Source organism: Oryctolagus cuniculus, chromosome X, assembly GCF_964237555.1.
Source record: "Oryctolagus cuniculus chromosome X, mOryCun1.1, whole genome shotgun sequence".
Classification (NCBI taxonomy): domain Eukaryota; kingdom Metazoa; phylum Chordata; class Mammalia; order Lagomorpha; family Leporidae; genus Oryctolagus; species Oryctolagus cuniculus.
In genome coordinates this window covers 125,426,808-125,445,732 of record NC_091453.1, presented here as the reverse complement: position 1 = coordinate 125,445,732, position 18,925 = coordinate 125,426,808, and the positions used below count along the sequence as shown (strand labels likewise).

Here is an 18,925-nt window from a genome sequence, read left to right as displayed (position 1 = left end):
AAGGTTTCTAATGTGATTAGTATATATTTCTTGTTTCTAATTTTACTTTGGTTTTATCACTTGTATTTATTAGTTAAAAATATCTGCATTTATTTATTTTAAAACAATCTGTTATTGATTTATTAAGCTGATTTATCATGGCTGATTTAAAATTCTGCTCAGATAATTCTATTAGGGAATTCTCAGTGTTGGCATCTGTTCATTGTGCTTTCTCATTCAAGTTATAGCATTCCTAGCTTTTGGTATGCTGTGATATTTTTGTTTCTATCCTGGACATTTTCAGTAAGATGTTGGGAGACTCTGAATCCTATTTAAATCTTCTATTTTAGCAGGCAGTCACCCAGTTTGGGTTTGGCACATGGGGCCTGGCCTACTTTTATGGGCTGTGGTTCAAATAACACTTAGTGTCTAGAGCCCTCGCCATGCTATTATGGTGTGCTTCCTTTTTATGCAACATGGAAGCCACTCTGAAAATCTGGGTGTTATTCCAAAGGAAACTCTTTGGCATGCTTATTTATTACTATCAGTTTTGTGTGTGACTTGTTCAGAGGTCTGCCCAGCGTTTCCCCTGCAGTGTAGACTTCTTAAGCTTTCTCCTTTATGAGATTTTCTTCCTCTTATAGTTGAACAGGTGGTAGGGACTCTATCACTACCTCACTTTGGTATAGGAAGTGACAAAATCCAGACCTTATACTCAGTTTTTGATGTAATCACTGGTCATGGAGAAAAGTGCTTTTCTGGGGCCGCCTCCTGCCCGGGCCGCGGCCCAAGCTAGCCCGCCATGGAGGCGGGGGACCGCTCTGCCGCCGCCGGCACCTGCTACCAGCCGGCCGGCCCTCCGCGGGACGCCTGTGTCTACAGCAGCTGCTACTGTGAAGAAAATATTTGGAAGCTCTGTGAACACATCAAGAACCATGACCAGTACCCTTTGGAAGAGTGTTATGCTGTCTTCATATCTAATGAGAGAAAGATGATACCTATTTGGAAACAACAGGCAAGACCCGGGAACGGACCTGTGATCTGGGATTACCACGTTGTTTTGCTCCATGTGTCAAGTGGAGGACAGAGCTTCATCTATGACCTTGATACTGTCCTGCCCTTTCCCTGTCCCTTTGACACTTACGTAGAAGATGCCTTTAAGTCTGCTGATGACATTCACCCACAGTTCAGGAGGAAATTTAGAGTGATCCGTGCAGATTCATATCTGAAGAACTTTGCTTCCGACCGATCGCACATGAAAGACTCCAGTGGGAACTGGAGGGAGCCGCCCCCGCCTTATCCCTGCATTGAGACTGGAGATTCCAAAATGAACCTGAATGATTTCATCAGTATGGACCCTAAGGTGGGATGGGGCGCTGTCTACACGCTATCCGAATTTGCACATCGGTTTGGCAGTAAAAGCTGCTGAGCTCGACATCAGGACGTGGAACTGTGGAAAAATTTAGGACCTGAACAAGCCATCCCTTCACTTAGGACAATGAACATTATGGTACAGTTGGCCTGGAATTATGTTTTTCCTCCCTTAATTCAATTGAGTGGAAACCCGAATGAACACAAGTATAAACACACTAAGTAAAAAAAAAAAATTATTTTTTTTTTTTTTTTTTTGCTGTGTCAAGTTGAAACTTGATTTAGCGTGTAAGCTAAGAAATTCCTGTGGCTCACTTGTAAGGTGTATGATGACTTCCGCCAGTGATTGCTCCTGTTGGGTGTGGACTGAGCCCTGGGTCCTCCTGTGTGTTCTGGATGTCTGCAGTGTCTCTCCAGCTGCCCTGGAAGCTCCTGGGGGCAGAGCCGCGGCGCCTTGCTCTGGGAAGCTCTGATGCTCGTGTGAGGTGCCCATGAAACATTTTCTTGTGACCGTGCTGCTGCTTTTAAAAGAGATAATGTTGTGAGCTGAGTCAGCAATAAATATTAGTCTTCCTGGGCTGTGATGTTTAGAAGATCGCAGTCCTCTCTTACTTGGTCTGTTTATTTATGGTTTTGAATAAAATTGATTGAAAATTAAAAAAAAAAAAAGTGCTTTTCTGAGATGACTTTTTAGACTGGATCTGAAGGTGCAGATTCGCTACTAAATTTCCACTGACAGCCTGGAAAAACACCCCTTGAGGATGCCTGCTGCAACCATGTTGTAGATGAGGAGTCAGGAGATCAGATTCTAACTATGGTCAGGCACCCACTGACACTGCTGGGATGGGACAGTCATCCACAACATTTTGCAGAAGTTGTATGAGTATTAAACAGAAGTTTTCCATGTTGTTGAGTGGCTGCTTTCTCAATCTTTCAACTCTCATTTTCAACCTGTCTTTGAATATATATATTAGCCACTGAGTTTGTCTTAATGTTTACTAAGTGCAGATTTTGTAAATGATTCACCAGATGTTGGAGAAGCAAATGAAAACATTTAATACATGTGATCATTCTAGGGGGATAGTCTATATTATCATAATGTGTTGTCTTAGGTCTTTCATCCCCTTGTCTGGCTTCTCTGACACCAAAACCAATGTGACAATTCTTTTTGAACCCATACACAACCCTGTGCTAATGATGCTGAAGTTAAGTATCCATCGAGTAATGATGCCTTATTCTCTGGTAGAGTCACATATGCAGATAAAAACATAAAATCCTATCCTGCAATAGGGTAATACCTATTTGGAGAAAAAAATTGGAAATAAAGACTATTGTCTAGGGCCGGTGCCATGGCTCACTTGGTTAATCCTCCACCTGTGGCGCCAGCATCCCATATGGGCGCCAGGTTATAGTCCGGTTGCTCCTCTTCTAGTCCAGCTCTCTGCTGTGGCCAGGGAAGGCAGTGGAGGATGGCCCAAGTGCTTGGGCGCCTGCACCTGCATGGGAGACCAGGTGGAAGCATGTGGCTCTTGACTTCAAAACTGCGCAGCGCCAGCCATAGTGGCCATTTGGGGAGTGAACCAATGGAAGGAAGACCTTTCTCTCTGTCTCTCTCTCTCATTGTCTATAACTCTACCTGTCAAATTAAAAAAAAAGTCTAAGTAGTATGCCTTAATGGTGGTCTATGACACCTCATAGAGAGAATGATGGAAGAAACAATAGTTGGAGTGAAGGGGATATAGTCCTAAGCACAGCCTACAGAAGTCTGTGGGATTTATAAGGGATAGGAAAGAAAAGATTGAAGTACAAGTCTAGGAACAAATAACTTTGAAACAGAGATATAGAACAGAGATGCCCATAAGACCAATTTCTGTCACTGAGATGGCTGGAGTGTACTCCTAAAACATACCTCCTTTTCTGGGTTAGAACTTCTTTGGGGTGAGGGGTCTTGTCTCCTTTGGATGTATATCTTTTCAGGCCTCTAGTTCAGTTCTTCATTCAAACACATGCTTAATAAATGTTTAAGGAATCAAGGTATCATGTGCAACAAAAACCCCAAAACTCCATTTGTATCCACAAATGAAAACCCACTGAGAGATCTTCCTCTGCTGGTACGAACACTGCATGAGAAAATAATCAGTGGACAGCGGAAACTGAATGTTCCATTGGAAGCCTCAGGAAGTAATACCAAACCAAAAGATCAAGTGCACAGGTGAAGGCTTCAGTCTACTTTAACTAGCTGGTTAATTATGAACATAAAGCCCATGGTGACCCCAACCACACCTATTTGCAAGGCTACAAGCCTTATTGGTACATCCTCCACTTAGGGAGCCATATGGATGAGACCTGACTATAGTCTCCTCCAACAGGCCAGGAGCTCATTATAAGTACTCACAATGATAAATACCAGTTTCCACTATGCCAGCAGTGTTTTACCAATATACCAACTTTGAGGTAAGCTCCAAGAGAAATAATATACTAATAATTCCAGAGGTGCAAACTGTCTACTGAATGAGAATACATGTTGAGAAGAGCTTTACATATAAGGTTCAAATACCTCTGGTTATTCCCTGGGAATAGCTCATCAGTCTTGGATTTCAGTTTCCTGCACTCAATCATGCACCAAACTTGCAGCATGTGTAGCTTCTTCAGCTACTCTACACTATTAAAACCAAAGTCTGGGCACCATGTCTTCTGAATGTATTTCTCATGGCTGCTCTAATAAATTACCATAATCTTGGTGGATCAGAACAATGAAAATATTCTCTCACAATTGTGGAGGCCAGAGGTCTGAATTCAAGGTGTCAGCAGGGATGTACTCCCAATCTTGCTGGTAGAGGAAGTATTGGTTCCTTGCTTCTTCTAGATTAAGTTCACTGCTGGCTTGCCTTGGCATTATTTGTCTTGTGACCACATCTTTCTTTGTTCCATTTTCACATTGCCTTCCCCTTTATATGTTTCTATCAAAACTCCTCTCATTCTCTTCTCTTCTCTCTTCTCTCTTCTCTCTTCTCTCTTCTCTTCTCTTCTCTTCTCTTCTCTTCTCTTCTCTTCTCTTCTCTTCTCTTCTCTTCTTCTTTCTCTCTCTCTTTTCTTTCCTTTCCCTCCCTTCCTTTCCCTTCCTTCCTTCCTTTTTCTCTTTCTTTCTTCCTTTTTCTCTTTCTTTCTTTCTTTCTTTCTTTCTTTCTTTCTTTCTTTCTTTCTTTCTTTCTTTCTTCTTTCTCACTCTCTCCCCCTCCCTCCCTCCCTCTCTTTTAAAGATTTATTTATTTATTTGAAAGGCAGTTACAGAGAGGCAGAAGTACAGCGAGCGAGAAAGGTGGGGGTCTTCCATCTGCTGGTTCATTCTCCAACTGGCTGCAATGGCTAGAGCTGGGTCTATTAGAAGCTAGGAACCTGGAGCTTCTTTCAGGTCTCCCATGTGGATGCAGGGGCCTAAGCACTTTGGCCATCTTCTGCTGCTTTCCAAGGCCATAGCAGAGAGCCATGTAGGAAGTGGAGCAACCAGGACTTGAACTGGTACCCATATGGGAATGCCAGCACTGCAGACGGTGGCTTTATTTGTTACGCCACAGCACCGGCCCCCTCTCTTATAAGGGTGCATATGATTGCAGGCAATGCTTGTCTGGATAAACCAAGATAAATTACCTCTCTTAAGATCCTTAACTTTTTTATATCTTTTAGTATGTAAAGTAACATCCACTCATTTGCCACATAAGGTAAGATTCCAAGATTCTACGTATTAGGACATGGACATATGTTTTTTTGTTTTTTTTTTTTTTTTTTTTTTTTTTTTTTTTTTTTTGCGCGGGGAGGGGGGGCTCCATTCAGTTCATTATACCTTCTGAAATGAGGCTAGGACAACCAATGTGGCATATTTTTTTCTCAAATTTTCCTACTTTCCTTTGCCTGGAACAAATAACCTTGTCATCTTGTACCCCTTCTCATGAAGTATAGCTCCCTATTCAGTCCCCATTCTCTGTGACCAAACCAATGCATTTCTGGGTTCAACTTGTTTTTCTAAGGGAAGACAACATGAACATTAAAAGCAGAGAAGAAGAAGAAGAGCTCTAAAATAATTGTCATCCCTCACAAATGCCTAAAACAGGACAAAGGTCAACATTCTTTGGTCCTTACCACAGGCTGAATAAGAAACTGAATAATTAGTCCTAGTAGGACCAGGAGCACTAGAGAAGAGTGCTACCTCAAGTAATGACCTATGTAGCTGGTACCTATACAACCAGGGCCAGAGTCTTCAGAGCTATTCCGCTCTATCTAGTCATATGAAATATAATCATCAGCACATAGCCTGAATCTTAGAGAACAGGGATGTTGATGATTAAAATAAAAACAAGTTGTGTAAAGGAGATGTATATTTCTGTGTGAGTTCCTTGACAGTGGGGATAGAGGAAGGAGGGGAGGAAGAAAGGGAGGGAGATGAGTCCTTTGGAGTTAGGGGACAGGTGGACAGGTCTATAATCAGACACTCATTGCAGGAGAAAGACTGGGTTGGGATTGAACTAAAAAAATGCCCTCCTTAACACTATCCCCCTGGCAAAAGGAAAAGAATTTGGTGTTTCTACATGTGTTTGGCAGGGAGCAGACAGTGATATCAGTCTCCAGAATTGTTATAAGTTTTGATAATATATAAGGATCTTCAAGGGATCATGGAACATGCATATTGTGAAAAAACTATGTATGTACTACAATAAATTTTTGTTCCCAAATAAACTTGTCTTTTAATTCCATCTCTGACAAAATTTTTCAAAAATCCTAATATATGTAAGGTTCAACTTACTACACTTAAGGATACTTTAAGAAACATTGTATTCAAAAAGGAAGCTAATTTGGAGTGCTCCCTGTTATACACTGGACTTGAGACATAGGCTGATTTAGCTATCACTGTTTAAAAAGGTTCTTGGGGCTGGCGCCGTGGCTCACTTGGTTAATCTGCCGCCTGTGGTGCCGGCATCCCATTTGGGCGCCGAGTTCTAGTCTCGGTTGCTCCTCTTCCAGTCGAGCTCTCTGCTGTGGCCCGGGAGGGCAGTGGAGGATGGCCCAAGTGCTTGGGCCCCTGCACCCACATGGGAGCCCAGGAAGAGGCACCTGGCTCCTGGCTTCGGATCGGCACACATTGCCAAATGCCGTAGCGGCCATTTGGGGGGTGAACCAATGGAAGGAAGACCTTTCTCTCTGTCTCTCTCTCTCTCACTGTCTATCTGTCAAATGAAAAAGTTAGGTTCTTACTCGTTTGTAGTTGTTTAGGTTGGCTTCTACCACACATCTACTGTGTGTTACTCACTGTGGCAATTTATAATGCATATAGCTTGTATTTTAATGTTAGATTCTAAATAAACAATAATACCACAGTGATATGAAAGAAAAGCTTCAATTCTGTCACACTGTGTGATGCCATAGTGTCTTTGTGCTAAGAAATGTAGCTGTTCAGAAGTCTGTAAAATACTCTCCTACCGTTTAAAAACAACGTCTCCCTTATCTAGTTTCTTCCCTTCACCACTTGTTATTTGTTTATAGTTCCTGTTTCTCCCTTCTTTCTTGATAATAGTAGTTTATGGTTTGTTTATTTGTTAGTTTTGCTTAGATGTCCCTCTTGTATAAAGCATATAATTGAGTCTTAACTTGTGGGCAAAACTGAAATATTTTTATTTTAAAAGACACATTAAGCCCATTCACATTTTTTAAAAAAATAAACATCTTTTAATTCCATCTTTAACACCAAATTTCATTATTTTTTAAAAAAAAATCTATTTATTTAGTTGAAAGGCAAAGTTATAGAGAGGGAGAGACAGAAGGAGACCTTCCATCCACTACTTCACTCCCCAGATGGCCACGACAGCCAAGGCTGGTCCTGGCTGCAGCTTGGAACTCCATCCAGGTCTCCCACGCGGACGCAGGGGAGCAAGCGCTGTGCCCTCCTCCCCTGCTTTCCCGGGCTCAATAGCAGGGAGCTGGATTGGAAATGTGCTTGTCCGGCCTCACACATTTTTTACATGACTGATATATTTGGCTTCAAATGTGTCAAATATGTATAATTAAGTACAATGTTACTATTTTTATTTAGTGTGCATTATTCGCTAATTTTGGAGGAGTTTTTGCTTGGTCTATGACTTATTCTTTAAAATTATTTTACTTTTTAGAGTTTTTCATTAATATGGAATACTTATACATTTTCACAGATCGATGAATAAAAACAATGTGGTATAAATACACAATGGAATATTATTTGGTTCCTGAAAAAAATGAAATCCTAATATTTGCAGCCTAATTGATGGAACTGAAGAACATTATGTTAAATAAATTAAGCCAGAAACAGAAAGGCAGATGTTACATGTTCTTCCTCACATGTAGAAATTAAAACATAAGCATTCTATCTAAGCTTAGAATAGTGGTTATTAAAGGTTGAGGAGGGAGGTATGGGATAGAGGGATGTGGTTGGAAAATGGCTTAACCTTGTATGCCACAGTGCCAGCCTGTTATTTAATCTTTAATTCTCTAATAATTATAATGTGTCATTATAAATTGTATTGATTTCAAGCAAAGCTCTTTTCATGCTTTTGCAGAATGATGAAGGCCATCTGGTTCTTGTCTCATGTGGAAGAACTCCAAGAAAGGATTTACTCAGAAAGCCAGTGGGTACTAGCTCTTTTATGCACAAAAGTGGCTACCTAGCTTTATCCAATGAGGAGAGGATTGGAATAACAGCTAACAACCAATCAGAAGGCTAAAATAACAGCCATTCAAAGGGATGAAATAACAACCAATCAGAGTGCCGGATAACAACCAATCAGAGGCAGGGATAAAATTCATCAGAGGGCTGGAATTTGTAATCCTGTCTAGCCTGCTCCAGGATGAAAATTAAAAACCCAGAGCCAGTGTTGTGGCTTAGTGGCTAAAGCTGCTGCCTGCAGTGCTGGCATCCCATTTGGCCACTGGTTTGAGACCCAGCTGCTGCACTTCCCATTCAGCACTCTGCTATGACCTGGGAAAGCAGTAGAAGATGGCTCAAGTGCTGGGGCTGCTACACCCAAGTGAGAGACCCAGAAAGAAGCTCCAGGCTCCTGGCTTTGGAACAGTCCAGGTCCAGCCATTGGGGCCATTTGGGAAGTGAACCAGCAGATGGAAGATGTCTCTCCCTCTCTCTGACTCTGCCTCTCTGTAACTCAGCCTTTCAAATAAATAAATAAACCTTTAAAAAATAACTCCCCCCCCCCAAAAAAAAAAACCTAAAAACCTATCAGAGGAAGTAGATCAGCCAGTATTTGAGTCAGTACTGGATATGATATGCCAGTGTCATAGGCCACTGGTTACTCCACTGTGCCAAAATACCAGCCCTTTTAATTCCTTTTTATTGCAGTGGATTTCATTTTATGGATACATCAAATTTTGTGTATTAAGCATTAGATTAACATTCATGTTGTTCAAAATATTCATAAACAGCTAAAATGTATTTCAAAGTGATGTGCCATTTTACATTCGTATCTGCAATGATGGGGGACCTGAATTGTTCATATCGTCACTGACTCTTGTCAGTGTCAGTTGTAGTGAATAGATATCCTGGTGAGTAAAAAGAAGTTTAGCACTGGGTTTTGATTTATATTTCCATAATGAGTCACTGATCTTTTGTTTACTTATTAACTATATGTATGTTTTCATTGGATAAATCCCACTCCAAATATATTTTCCACTTTTAATTTGAGTAATTTATCTTTTTATTTGTTATTGAACAGTTATCCATTATTAACATGAAATACATTCAAATCCCTTATCTGACAGATGATTTGCAAACATTTTCTTCCATTCTGTGGGTCATGCTTTTCATTTATTGATGATGGGCTTCGAAGAATGCTATTTTTAATTTAATAAGATATAAATTATCTATTTTTTTAGGTCCTTGTGTTTTTGCTTTCATATCTTTAAAAAATTTGACTAACACAAGTTTGTGAATAGTTATTTCTGTTAATTATTATAAGCATTTTATATTAAGACTATTTCATCTGACATTTCTATTTCTTTTATAGCTCATGCACTTGGGTCTATAATCCATTTTGAATTAATATTCACTAGCATGAGGTAGTTATCTAAATGCATATTTATATGTGGATATTCAAGTGTTATAAAAACATCTGTTGAAAAGTCTAATTTTTCCAAATACATTGTCTCAGATATATTGTTGAAAATCAATTGTTCACAAATGAAAAGAAATACTAGTACATTGTCAATATCATTGTGTTTACATATATATCTATCCATATGCCAGTATCATGTTTTCATACCTTTCTAGTTACTGGAGCTGTATAGCACATTTTGAACTCAAGAGCATGGGGAGTTGTACAATTTTGATGGTTTCAGACAGGATATTTTGACTGTTCTTGACAGTTTGCTCTTCTATGTGGTTTTATGGTCAGCTAGGCAATTTATATCTTTTTTGCTATACATTTATTCATATTTTATAGGTACTTAAGTTGGTTTTTCCAGTATGTATTTTTTTCAGAAATATTTCCTCTTCATCTAAGTAATTTTAAAGGTTTTATTTATTTATTTGAGGGGTAGAGTTACAGTGAGAGGGAGAGACAGAGAGAAAGGTCTTCTGTCTGCTGGTTCACTTCCCAAATAGCCACAACAGCCAGAGCTGTGCCGATCCAAAGCCAGGAGCTAGGAGCTTCTTCCGGGTCTCCCACATGGGTGCAGGGGCCCAAGGACTTAAGCCATCTTCTACTGCTTTCCCAGGCAACAGCAGAGCTGGACTGAGGAAGAACAGCTGGGACTAGACTGGCACCCATATGGGATACCGGCACTTTAGGCAGAGGATTAACCTACTGAGCCGCAGTGCTGGCCTCATGCTCTGTGGTTCTAATCCAGCTTTCTGGTAACATGCCTGGGAGGCAGTGGACAATGGCCCAAGTACTTGAATTCTACACCCACGGGAGGCCTGAGTTAGGTCCTGGTTTCTGGATTCAGCACGGCCCAATCCTGGCCATTGAGGACCTTTGGGGAGTGAAGCAGCAGATGGAAAATCTCTCAGTCTTAGTGTCTCTCTCTGTGCCTGTCAGTCTGCCTGTGAAATGAATAAATCAACCTTTTAAAAAATACCCCTAGGGCTATTTGCATAAACGGAGTGCATTGCATGTATGCAGAACTTAGAAGTTTCTGTGGGGAGGCCCAGGGGTGCATAACTGTGGATTCCTCATGTGCCCCCACCACTCCCATATGGAGTCCTGACCCTCAGTGACATTAGCTGAGGACGGGGACCTTGGGGAGAGAAGTAGGACAGATGAGGCCATGTGGGTGCAGCCCTCATCATGGGATTAGCGCCACTTTGAGAAGAGGCACCAGAGAGCTTACTGTCCCTCTCTGCGAGCCTCTGGGGGCACAGGGAGAATGCAGCATCTGTGAGCCAGGCAGAGGTCCCAACAAATCCGAACCACGGTCGTGTCTTCCTCTTGAACGCTATCATCCGTGTCTGTGACAAAACGGATTTCTGTCACTGAAACCGCCAAGCCCATGGTGTTTCATGCCAACAAGCTCGGCTCGCGAGGAACATTACGAAGCAAGAACTGCACTCCTTGTTATCACTCGACAGAAACGGTGCTCACACCCAGCAAAACACGTGACATGAACCTACATTTCAGCTTTATCCGTAATAGCTAGGAGCAGAAAAGAGGCCTTCAGAATGTGAATGACTGAATACTTTCTGAGACTGTAGAGGGAGAAAACCCTAGTGAGCACGCATGGACTGCTACTGTGCATAAGCATGCAGATGGACCCCAATAGCAATGTTGAGAGGAAGAGAGCAGACCAAAAGAGCTGATGGTGCTGGGTTGACGCATGTGGGGATGGATGTGAGCAAAGCCAAGTGTGGCTTGGCGGTGTTCAGACAGTGGTTACGGAGGGGAGGCATTGACTGAGAGAGGCGTGAAGGTGTGGGGGGAAGGCATGGGGCTGCTCCATGTCAGCAGGCACATGGCAGACCCATACACGCATTCCTGAGCACTTGCACCCACTGCTAGAGGTATGCCCACGGCGACACATAAACAGTAAAGGCAAAGCAGTGTTTCCAGATCCACGCATTCCCCACCCAGATCCACGCATTCCCCACCCAGATCCACGCATTCCCCACCCAGATCCACGCATCCCCCGCTTGCCAATCCAGTTTATATTGAACAGGCTCTGTGTCCCCATGACGTGCACGGCCCTCCAGATGTTCTTGCCCTCTATCCCCCTGTTTAATGTCTGTCTCCCCCCAAGAGGAATGCAGGGTGCAGGAGAAGGAGCCTGTGCAGGTGGAGCCCCTAGCACGGCGTCTCCCCTGGGGAGGCGGGTGCTCCGCAGTTGTGACGTCAGCTGAGCTTTGCAGCTTTGCAGCTCTGCCTTGGAGCTTCGCCACGTCCCTGCCCCTCCCCCACCCTTCTTTGTGACCTCAGCTTGTGTGATGTAACCAGCAGGGAATGTGGACCAGCCTGGGGTGCAGGAAACACAGCACCCCACGTGGAGAGCTCAGAGGACAGCGGACAACCTCCTAAAGGAGGGTAGGAGGAGGAGGGGCGGAGAGAAGGGACATGGGCACTTGGGGCAGGGGTCTGGGACATACCTGCCAGGGCGTCGGGTGCAGGTGGTGAGCCCTGTTCCACGGGCCGGACCCCTGGAGCCCGCCTCCTGGGGCCTGCAGGCAGTGCTGAAGAAGCTCCCAGGGCAGAGGGCAGCGCCTGCCCTGACCAGCTGCTGCTGTTTCAGCGTCGCCTGGAAAAGCAGGCACCGACCTCAGAGTGAAAAGCTGATCTCAGGGAGCACCTGTGAGGCCTTCGGGAAACCCCGCCCTGGGAAGGGGAGGGGCCCGACACGCTTCCTAGCAGGTGCGCCCCCCACAGGACGCTCTTCCAGCTCTCCTTGCAGGTGAGAGAACAAGACCTCTTTCCTTCCCCAGCGCGGGCGCCTGCTTGCCTGCTGATCGCCACAGTAGCTTGAGATGGCCATGCCTTACGCAGAGAAAAGACACTCGCGACGGGTGGACTCACTGCACCGTAGACCACTTCTGGTGAGCTGAGTGGGCTCTTTCCCGCGTGGGTGCTCGGGGAGGGTCTGGCAGTCCCTGAGCCCATGGTCCTGTCTCCAGGCCTCTGCACTGACTCGAGACCCTTCGGGGGGGGGGGGGGCGGTGAGTACCTCTACCAGAGGCCACACGTGGCAGAACACAGTGGTGGGAAAAGGTCTCAGGCCTGACCCCAGTGTCCTCTGCAGGAAGGGCAGGCTCCCCTAGGCAAGGATGGGCAGCGGGAAGGGTCTAGGGTCTTTGCACGAAGCCTGGAGGTCACTGCTGGGGCGGGCTCCTCCTGAGGGTGGGATGGAAGGGTTTGGGGCGGGGGGGGGGGAAGAGCTGTTTTCCTTCCAGGACATGAGTAGGAAGCTGGATCCCCGACCCCTCCCCCCGAGAAAGGTGTTAGACTTCTGCCTTGCTCACCTCCTGGGTCCCGGTGCTGGCATTGCTCCTTCCGCACAGGGGAGCTCAGGTAAGAGACGCTGGAACAGGAACCCAAGGCCTGCAAACAGGAGGCTGCCGCGAGTGTCTTCTCCTCAGCCCCTGCGTAAGGCATGGCCATCTCAGCCTACTGTGGCGATCAGCAGGCAAGCAGGCGCCCGCGCTGGGGAAGGAAAGGAGGTCTTGTTCTCTCCCACTGAGCTCCGGTCGGGTGAGGAGACACTGCCTGGGTAGGGTGGAAGAGGGCAGGGTGTGCCTGGCTCGGGCAGGTCCCTGGAGCACTCCTCTTGCCCACTTGCAAGCTGGCGGCAGCCACGTAGGCTCTTTGCTGTTGCCGCGTGAGCAGCGTTGCAGGGATAGGCAGGGCGCACACTTGGTGAGTAGCTACACTGCGTTCATTTTCATTGTTTTCCCCACTATTCTGTGTGCTGCAATGAAGGGAGGGGAGGCAGGTCAGCCCCACAGAGTGGGGCAACACCATTTTGGCCTCCTCGGACTGCTTGTGTGTGCCCTCTTTCCTCAGGACTGAAGAGTGGAGAGGAGATGCAAGGCCCTTGGAGACAACCTAGCGGTCACCAGCCCTTTGTGTCTTGGCTGAGTGAAGCAGATTTATTCCGGGACTGCAGTGGGTACCCCGGGCTTCCCGATCCAGGGGACTTTCCCTAGGGGAGGCGGGGAGGTTCCTGGGTAAGTGCTCTGCACACCCTTCTGCAGAGCTTAGACACCTCAGCACTGCCTGCAGAGGCAGGCTCATGGAGTTCAGGTGGGACCCAGGGACAGGGACCGGCTCTGCTGACCCTCACACACCCAGCCCTGTGCAACATGCGCCTGCCCCCGTCCTTCGTCCCGCGTGGGCGTTAAGCCCTTCCCAGCTTAGACCGCCTGCTCTAGACAGCCAGCCAGGCAGCGGCAGCCCAGGGCCGCCGACGGAGGCCACTGCCCCGCTGTCTGTGTTCCCTCCGCCCCTGGGTTGTTGCCTCCCGAGGACCGGGAGCAGGAGCAGAGGACCAGCAGAGGGGGAGCCTTTCGTGTCCCACAGACAACTTGTTGGGTCCCAGGTCGGGGAGGTGGGCACTTCTCATCCTCAGCTTCCCCAAATGGTGCGCGTGGAGCCATCTGGTGGCCTGGGAGACTGACAGGAGGCTCGGCCTCCCGGGTGGAGAAGCAGGTGTCTCCAGAGCTCCAGCAGGTAATCAGGCTGCAGACCACGTGAGCTGCTCCGAGCTGGAAAGGCTGTGAAGCCCCAGCACGTGTGTGGACACTGTGCCGGGCTCCTCGGGCACGCCCTCTCAGTGAATTTTGTTGGTTCCGGGTGTAGGTCCTCGCGTTCTCTGTCCCATACGGGCCGCGTCTCCCGCCAGAATCCCCGTCTCAGACCCGAGGGGCAGTGCACAGAGCATGAAGATGGCACTGGAGGCAAGAAAGGCTGCCGCTGCTTCTGGGGCCCTAGGGATGGAGGCGCCCGCTTGTCCCGGTGGCTGAGAGCCATTCCTCTCCCCGGCCCGGGTGCCTCTGTGCCTTGTAGGTAGCACGCACACAACATCCTGGCCCACGTAGCGCCCTTTGCCATTGCGACTCACGGTGCGAGCTCCTCCCGCGAGTGCTTCCTGTGTGCACCTCCCCTGTCCCTCGGGAATTCTCGGTGTGGTGCGGGGTCTACCCCCGGGCACGTTTGCTGTCCCTCACTTTGGGCCTTTGGGGATAATGCAAGTATTGTCCAGTCCCACAATGCCCGACGACTGCATTTGCATCTCTGATGTACTGTGGCAGGTCTTTCTTAGGAGCTGGCACAGATCAGAGGTCAGTCTGTCTACACGCTGCGAACGGCCCCCCGTGGCCTCTGTCACGTCTCTAAGGACCGTCACAGCCCGGCCCCGAGTGACACAACAGGTACACCTGCGTCTCGTAGCGGGGCCTGTGTTGTTCCCAGGAATTTGACCCACGGCCCCAATATTCAGGAATCCTCACCCAGATGCCCCTCGCCGACGCTGAAAACCAGCACAGCCCTGCACTCAAGGCACCCGCAGGCAGGCAGGCGAGGAAGAGGCCGGTGCCCAAGGAGGAGACACTGAAGGAGGACAAGGCAGAGACAGAGCTAAGCGTGCGCTCCCTTCCCACCCGTGAGTGCGGGTGAAGGGGCCCTTGGCTGCACGAGAGGGATCGTGGCCTGCAGACCCGCGCTGCTCCCCAGGGAGGGCAGAACCCCCACCTCTCCGTCTTCGGTTGCCAGGTTCCTCCTGAGAAGACGTCCGGGTTTTCTCCCTCACAAGCCAAGCCAGGCACAAGGCCTCGGTCATCCGCCCATGTCCCTCCTTCCGGGATACCCGTGCCTCCTCTTGCAGAGCAGGGTGTAAGGGGGCAGAGGGCGGTGCACATCCCAGAGCAGCTGAAAGAGGGACCCTGCCCCTCCCCCGCCCTGCCTTGCCGAGGGCACCATGGAGGCAGCAGAGCCGGTCAGCCGTGAGCTGGGGCCCAGAGCACGATGGAGGGGCAGTGGGACCAGAAACGCACTTCCACAGCAAGGGCTTGGTTGGGCCGGGCTCTGCGGGGCCGTTCTCCTCTGATCCCCATTCCTTCCCCCGCAGGTTCCCAAAGCAATCTCGGGAGCTCCCAGGGGGCTCCCAGGGCCTTCGCATGCTGCTGCTGGTCATTCATGGTCCCTGCCCCCAGCGTCCGGTTGATTTGTGGAGGTCAGATGAGCCTGGGCCGCGAGTGGAAGAGAAGAAGGCTTTGGAGCCCCCCACCCTGTGTCTCTGAGTGCTGCAAGGGGGCGGGAGTGCAGGGCTGGGGTGGCAGTTGTGGGGCTGGGGTGCCGATGGGGGCGACTGGGGTACCCCCGTGCCTTGTGCTCTCCTGGCTGCCATGACTAGCGTAGCATCAGCTTGCTGTGCTGGCTTCCTGCCCCGTGTCCCGTCATTCCTCACGCCTCCTGCTCAAACACGCATGTCCGTTGCACCCTCCGTCTAGCTCAGAGCGGCAGCTAGCTGGTGCAGGACTCCAGTCAGCCAGCACACAGCTCCTGAGCTCGGAGCCATGCCAACTGCACGTCATGACAAGAAGAGAATACCTGCTATCGTGGGGGCAGGGGAAGGGCTTGTGAGCTCATCACATGAGCTGTGCTGGTTTGGGTCCTCTCCTGCCATGGTGGGGGGGGGGGGTGTGTGGTCATCATATGAGCTATGCTGGTTTGGGTCCTCTCCTGCCATGGTGGGGGGTGTGGTCATCACATGAGCTGTGCTGGTTTGGGTCCTCTCCTGCCATGGTGGGGGGTGTGGTCATCACATGAGCTGTGCTGGTTTGGGTCCTCTCCTGCCATGGTGGGGGGTGGTGAGCTCATCACATGAGCTGTGCTGGTTTGGGTCCTCTCCTGCCATGGTGGGGGGTGGTGAGCTCATCACATGAGCTGTGCTGGTTTGGGTGCTCTCCTGCCATGGTGGGGGTGGGGTGAGCTCATCACATGAGCTGTGCTGGTTTGGGTGCTCTCCTGCCATGGAGGGGAGGGGTGAGCTCATCACATGAGCTGTGTTGCCTTGGGCCCTCTCCTGCCATGGTGGGGTGGGGTGTGAGCTAATCACATGAGCTGTGCTGGCTTGGGCCCTCTCCTCCAATGGTAGGGATGTGTGTGTGGTCATCATATGAGCTGTGCTGACTTGGGTCCTCTCCTGCCATGGAGGGGAGGGGTGAGCTCATCACATGAGCTGTGCTGGCTTGGGCCCTCTCCTGCCATGGTGGGGTGGGGTGTGAGCTAATCACATGAGCTGTGCTGGCTTGGGCCCTCTCCTGAAATGGTGGGGAGGGGTGTGTGGTCATCACATGAGCTGTGCTGGTTTGGGTCCTCTCCTGCCATGGTGGGGGGTGGCGAGCTCATCACATGAGCTGTGCTGGTTTGGGTCCTCTCCTGCCATGATGGGGGGTGGTGAGCTCATCACATGAGCTGTGCTGGTTTGGGTCCTCTCCTGCCATGGTGGGGGGTGGTGAGCTCATCACATGAGCTGTGCTCATCACATGAGCTGTGCTGGCCTGGGTCCTCTGCTGCCATGGTGGGGGGGAGGGATGTGAGCTCATCAATGAGCTGTGTTGGCTGGGTTCCTCTCCTCCAATGGTGGGGAAGGGTGTGAGCTCATCATATGAGCTGTGCTGGCCTGGGCCCTCTCCTGCCATGGTGGGGGGGAGGGATGTGAGCTCATCAATGAGCTGTGCTGGCTGGGTTCCTCTCCTCCAATGGTGGGGACTTGGGGCAGGCAGAGACATGCTTCTGCACTTCAAAGAGCCAGGAAGCCCTCTGGTACTGCAACAGACCAGTGCCCCCTTGTTCAGGCTGTCAGCCCGCAGGGCACCACACTCCGTCAGCAAACATCCTGAGGGGTCCTTTGCTCCTGCTCTTTCCAGGGTGGGGATTTATCTGCTCACACTGCACTGCTGGGCTGGCCTTGAGACTCCTTTGGGTCCCGAGAGGGTTTCAGCTGGGACTGCTAAGCCTGCCACGTGCTGCAGTCTGTGCTTTGGGCCTCTGGGCCCCTGGGCTCACCATGCCTTGCAGAGCTGAGGGCTGACAGCCTGTGTTCGGGGAGGGGTCCAGACAGCCCAGCTGCTCCTCCATTCCAGCGGGGGTCTGGGCCTGGACACAGGGGGGACAACTCAGTGCCCTGCACACGGGGGACATCTCAGTGCCCTGCACAGTAGAGGATGTGGTTGCACAGTCGAGGAAATGCCCGTGCAACTCGGGGACGCATGCCCCACAATAAATCGCCACTCTGTGGAGGCACCGACATTCTGCATGCCACCAGCTCCTAGGCTCACTATTAGCTGTGCGTCCCTTATCGTCGCGCGTACCCTGACACCTTAGCATTGAGCCATAGCTTCCACCGACTTATTTAACATCTCTACTCTTCCTTCCTCATCTACACACTGCTGATAAAAATGACCACTGCCTTCCAAGAGGCTTGAGTCATGCATGGGATAATACAAGTGTTCTTAACCAGGAAACTGCTGTGGAACACAATCGACAGGGAACAAAAATGACTATTGAAACTGAAGGGGCTACTTCATCTGACAGAAGCTAGACTGCCTTAAGAAACACTTAAAAACACTTAAAATTTATCATAGAGCAAGAATATGAAAAACAGCTCACAAATCAGATAAAAATAACTGAGAATACTCAGAAAACAGTCTTTCAAATATATTCACTAGGCTACTTCATGTCTTTATAAAATGCCCATAATATATGGAATAGTTTATAGGAAAATATTTTTCTCTAACATTTAAACTATATAAATATAACTATATTGAATGATCTGTATCTTAGTGTTGTCAAAGAGATCTGCATTATGCTGTTATTGGCATTCCATTTATTACAGGTATTCATGTTTCATTTATTTTTTCATTTTTTCTACAATTAAATTACTCCCAAGGTCAGAGCAAGTATGTCAATATAAATGTGTTTTTCTTTTTCTCAATTCTGAAGTAACAATGACTTGGATGAGTGTAAAATTTTGTTTTGGCAGCTATTTTCCCTCTTGATTTCTTCCAAATCATATGAATATACTCAGCCTGTTCATTCAGGGTTCTTAACTTTCCATTTTCCTGACTCTTATTCCTGATAAATGTTATTAGAATGTTTGTAGATAAAGTAATAATTCATCTTAAGAATCTGACAGTGTTATAGTATAGGAAGACATGTGCTAAAAAATGCATAACATATTAGCTACAATTGTGAGAATTTTAGGTGCTCTGATCTATTGGAGTGCTTTGCAATATCATATTACTTTTGGAACACCAAATAGGTTGTTCTAAGTTTTGTGGCTATAAACCCCCCAAACGCAGTATCCGTGTAACTCATTTATTATCTCTCACCAGTCTGTGATTTGGTAAAAATCACTTGATCTAGGCTAATAGGCTCAGCTAAAGTAAGCCTGCTCCTAGCATATCTCAACATATTCCTGAGAGCAAGAGGTGAGCCTGGGCTTGAATTTCTCTTTCTACTTGCAGAGTTCAGAGAAATACGCACAAACCCTGGCTTCTTAACTGGCATACAATCAGTTCCACTTAGGAAAGTCAACTGCCAAGTTCAGAATCCTGCAA

At 48.0% G+C, this 18,925-nt stretch overlaps 1 protein-coding gene and 1 pseudogene across 7 annotated transcripts; both read left to right on the top strand.

The window, feature by feature from the left end:
- The first annotated feature begins 743 nt into the window (after nt 1-743).
- On the top strand, nt 744-2,019 carry LOC138847700 (protein N-terminal glutamine amidohydrolase pseudogene; annotated as a pseudogene).
- Nucleotides 2,020-11,799: 9,780 nt separating this feature from the next.
- On the top strand, nt 11,800-15,994 carry LOC103352050 (uncharacterized). Of its 7 annotated transcripts, none has more exons than XR_011385688.1 (9): nt 11,800-11,897; nt 12,103-12,161; nt 12,293-12,403; nt 12,758-13,055; nt 13,147-13,220; nt 13,368-14,033; nt 14,163-14,734; nt 14,803-14,964; nt 15,430-15,993. XR_011385688.1 is itself a non-coding variant. In XM_070067395.1 (9 exons), the coding sequence occupies exons 3-8, from the start codon at nt 12,335-12,337 to the stop codon at nt 14,914-14,916; spliced, it is 801 nt and encodes a 266-aa protein (XP_069923496.1). In that variant the 5' UTR covers nt 11,800-11,897; nt 12,103-12,161; nt 12,293-12,334; the 3' UTR covers nt 14,917-14,945; nt 15,430-15,994. The 7 variants fall into 7 exon arrangements, 4 of the variants coding, with proteins under 4 accessions (XP_069923496.1, XP_069923497.1, XP_069923494.1 ...); XM_070067395.1 differs by lacking the exon at nt 13,147-13,220 and having other exon boundaries at nt 13,368-13,469; nt 14,163-14,260; nt 14,615-14,734; nt 14,803-14,945; nt 15,430-15,994; XM_070067396.1 differs by lacking the exon at nt 13,147-13,220 and having other exon boundaries at nt 12,944-13,055; nt 13,368-13,469; nt 14,163-14,260; nt 14,615-14,734.
- The last annotated feature ends 2,931 nt before the right edge of the window (nt 15,995-18,925 follow it).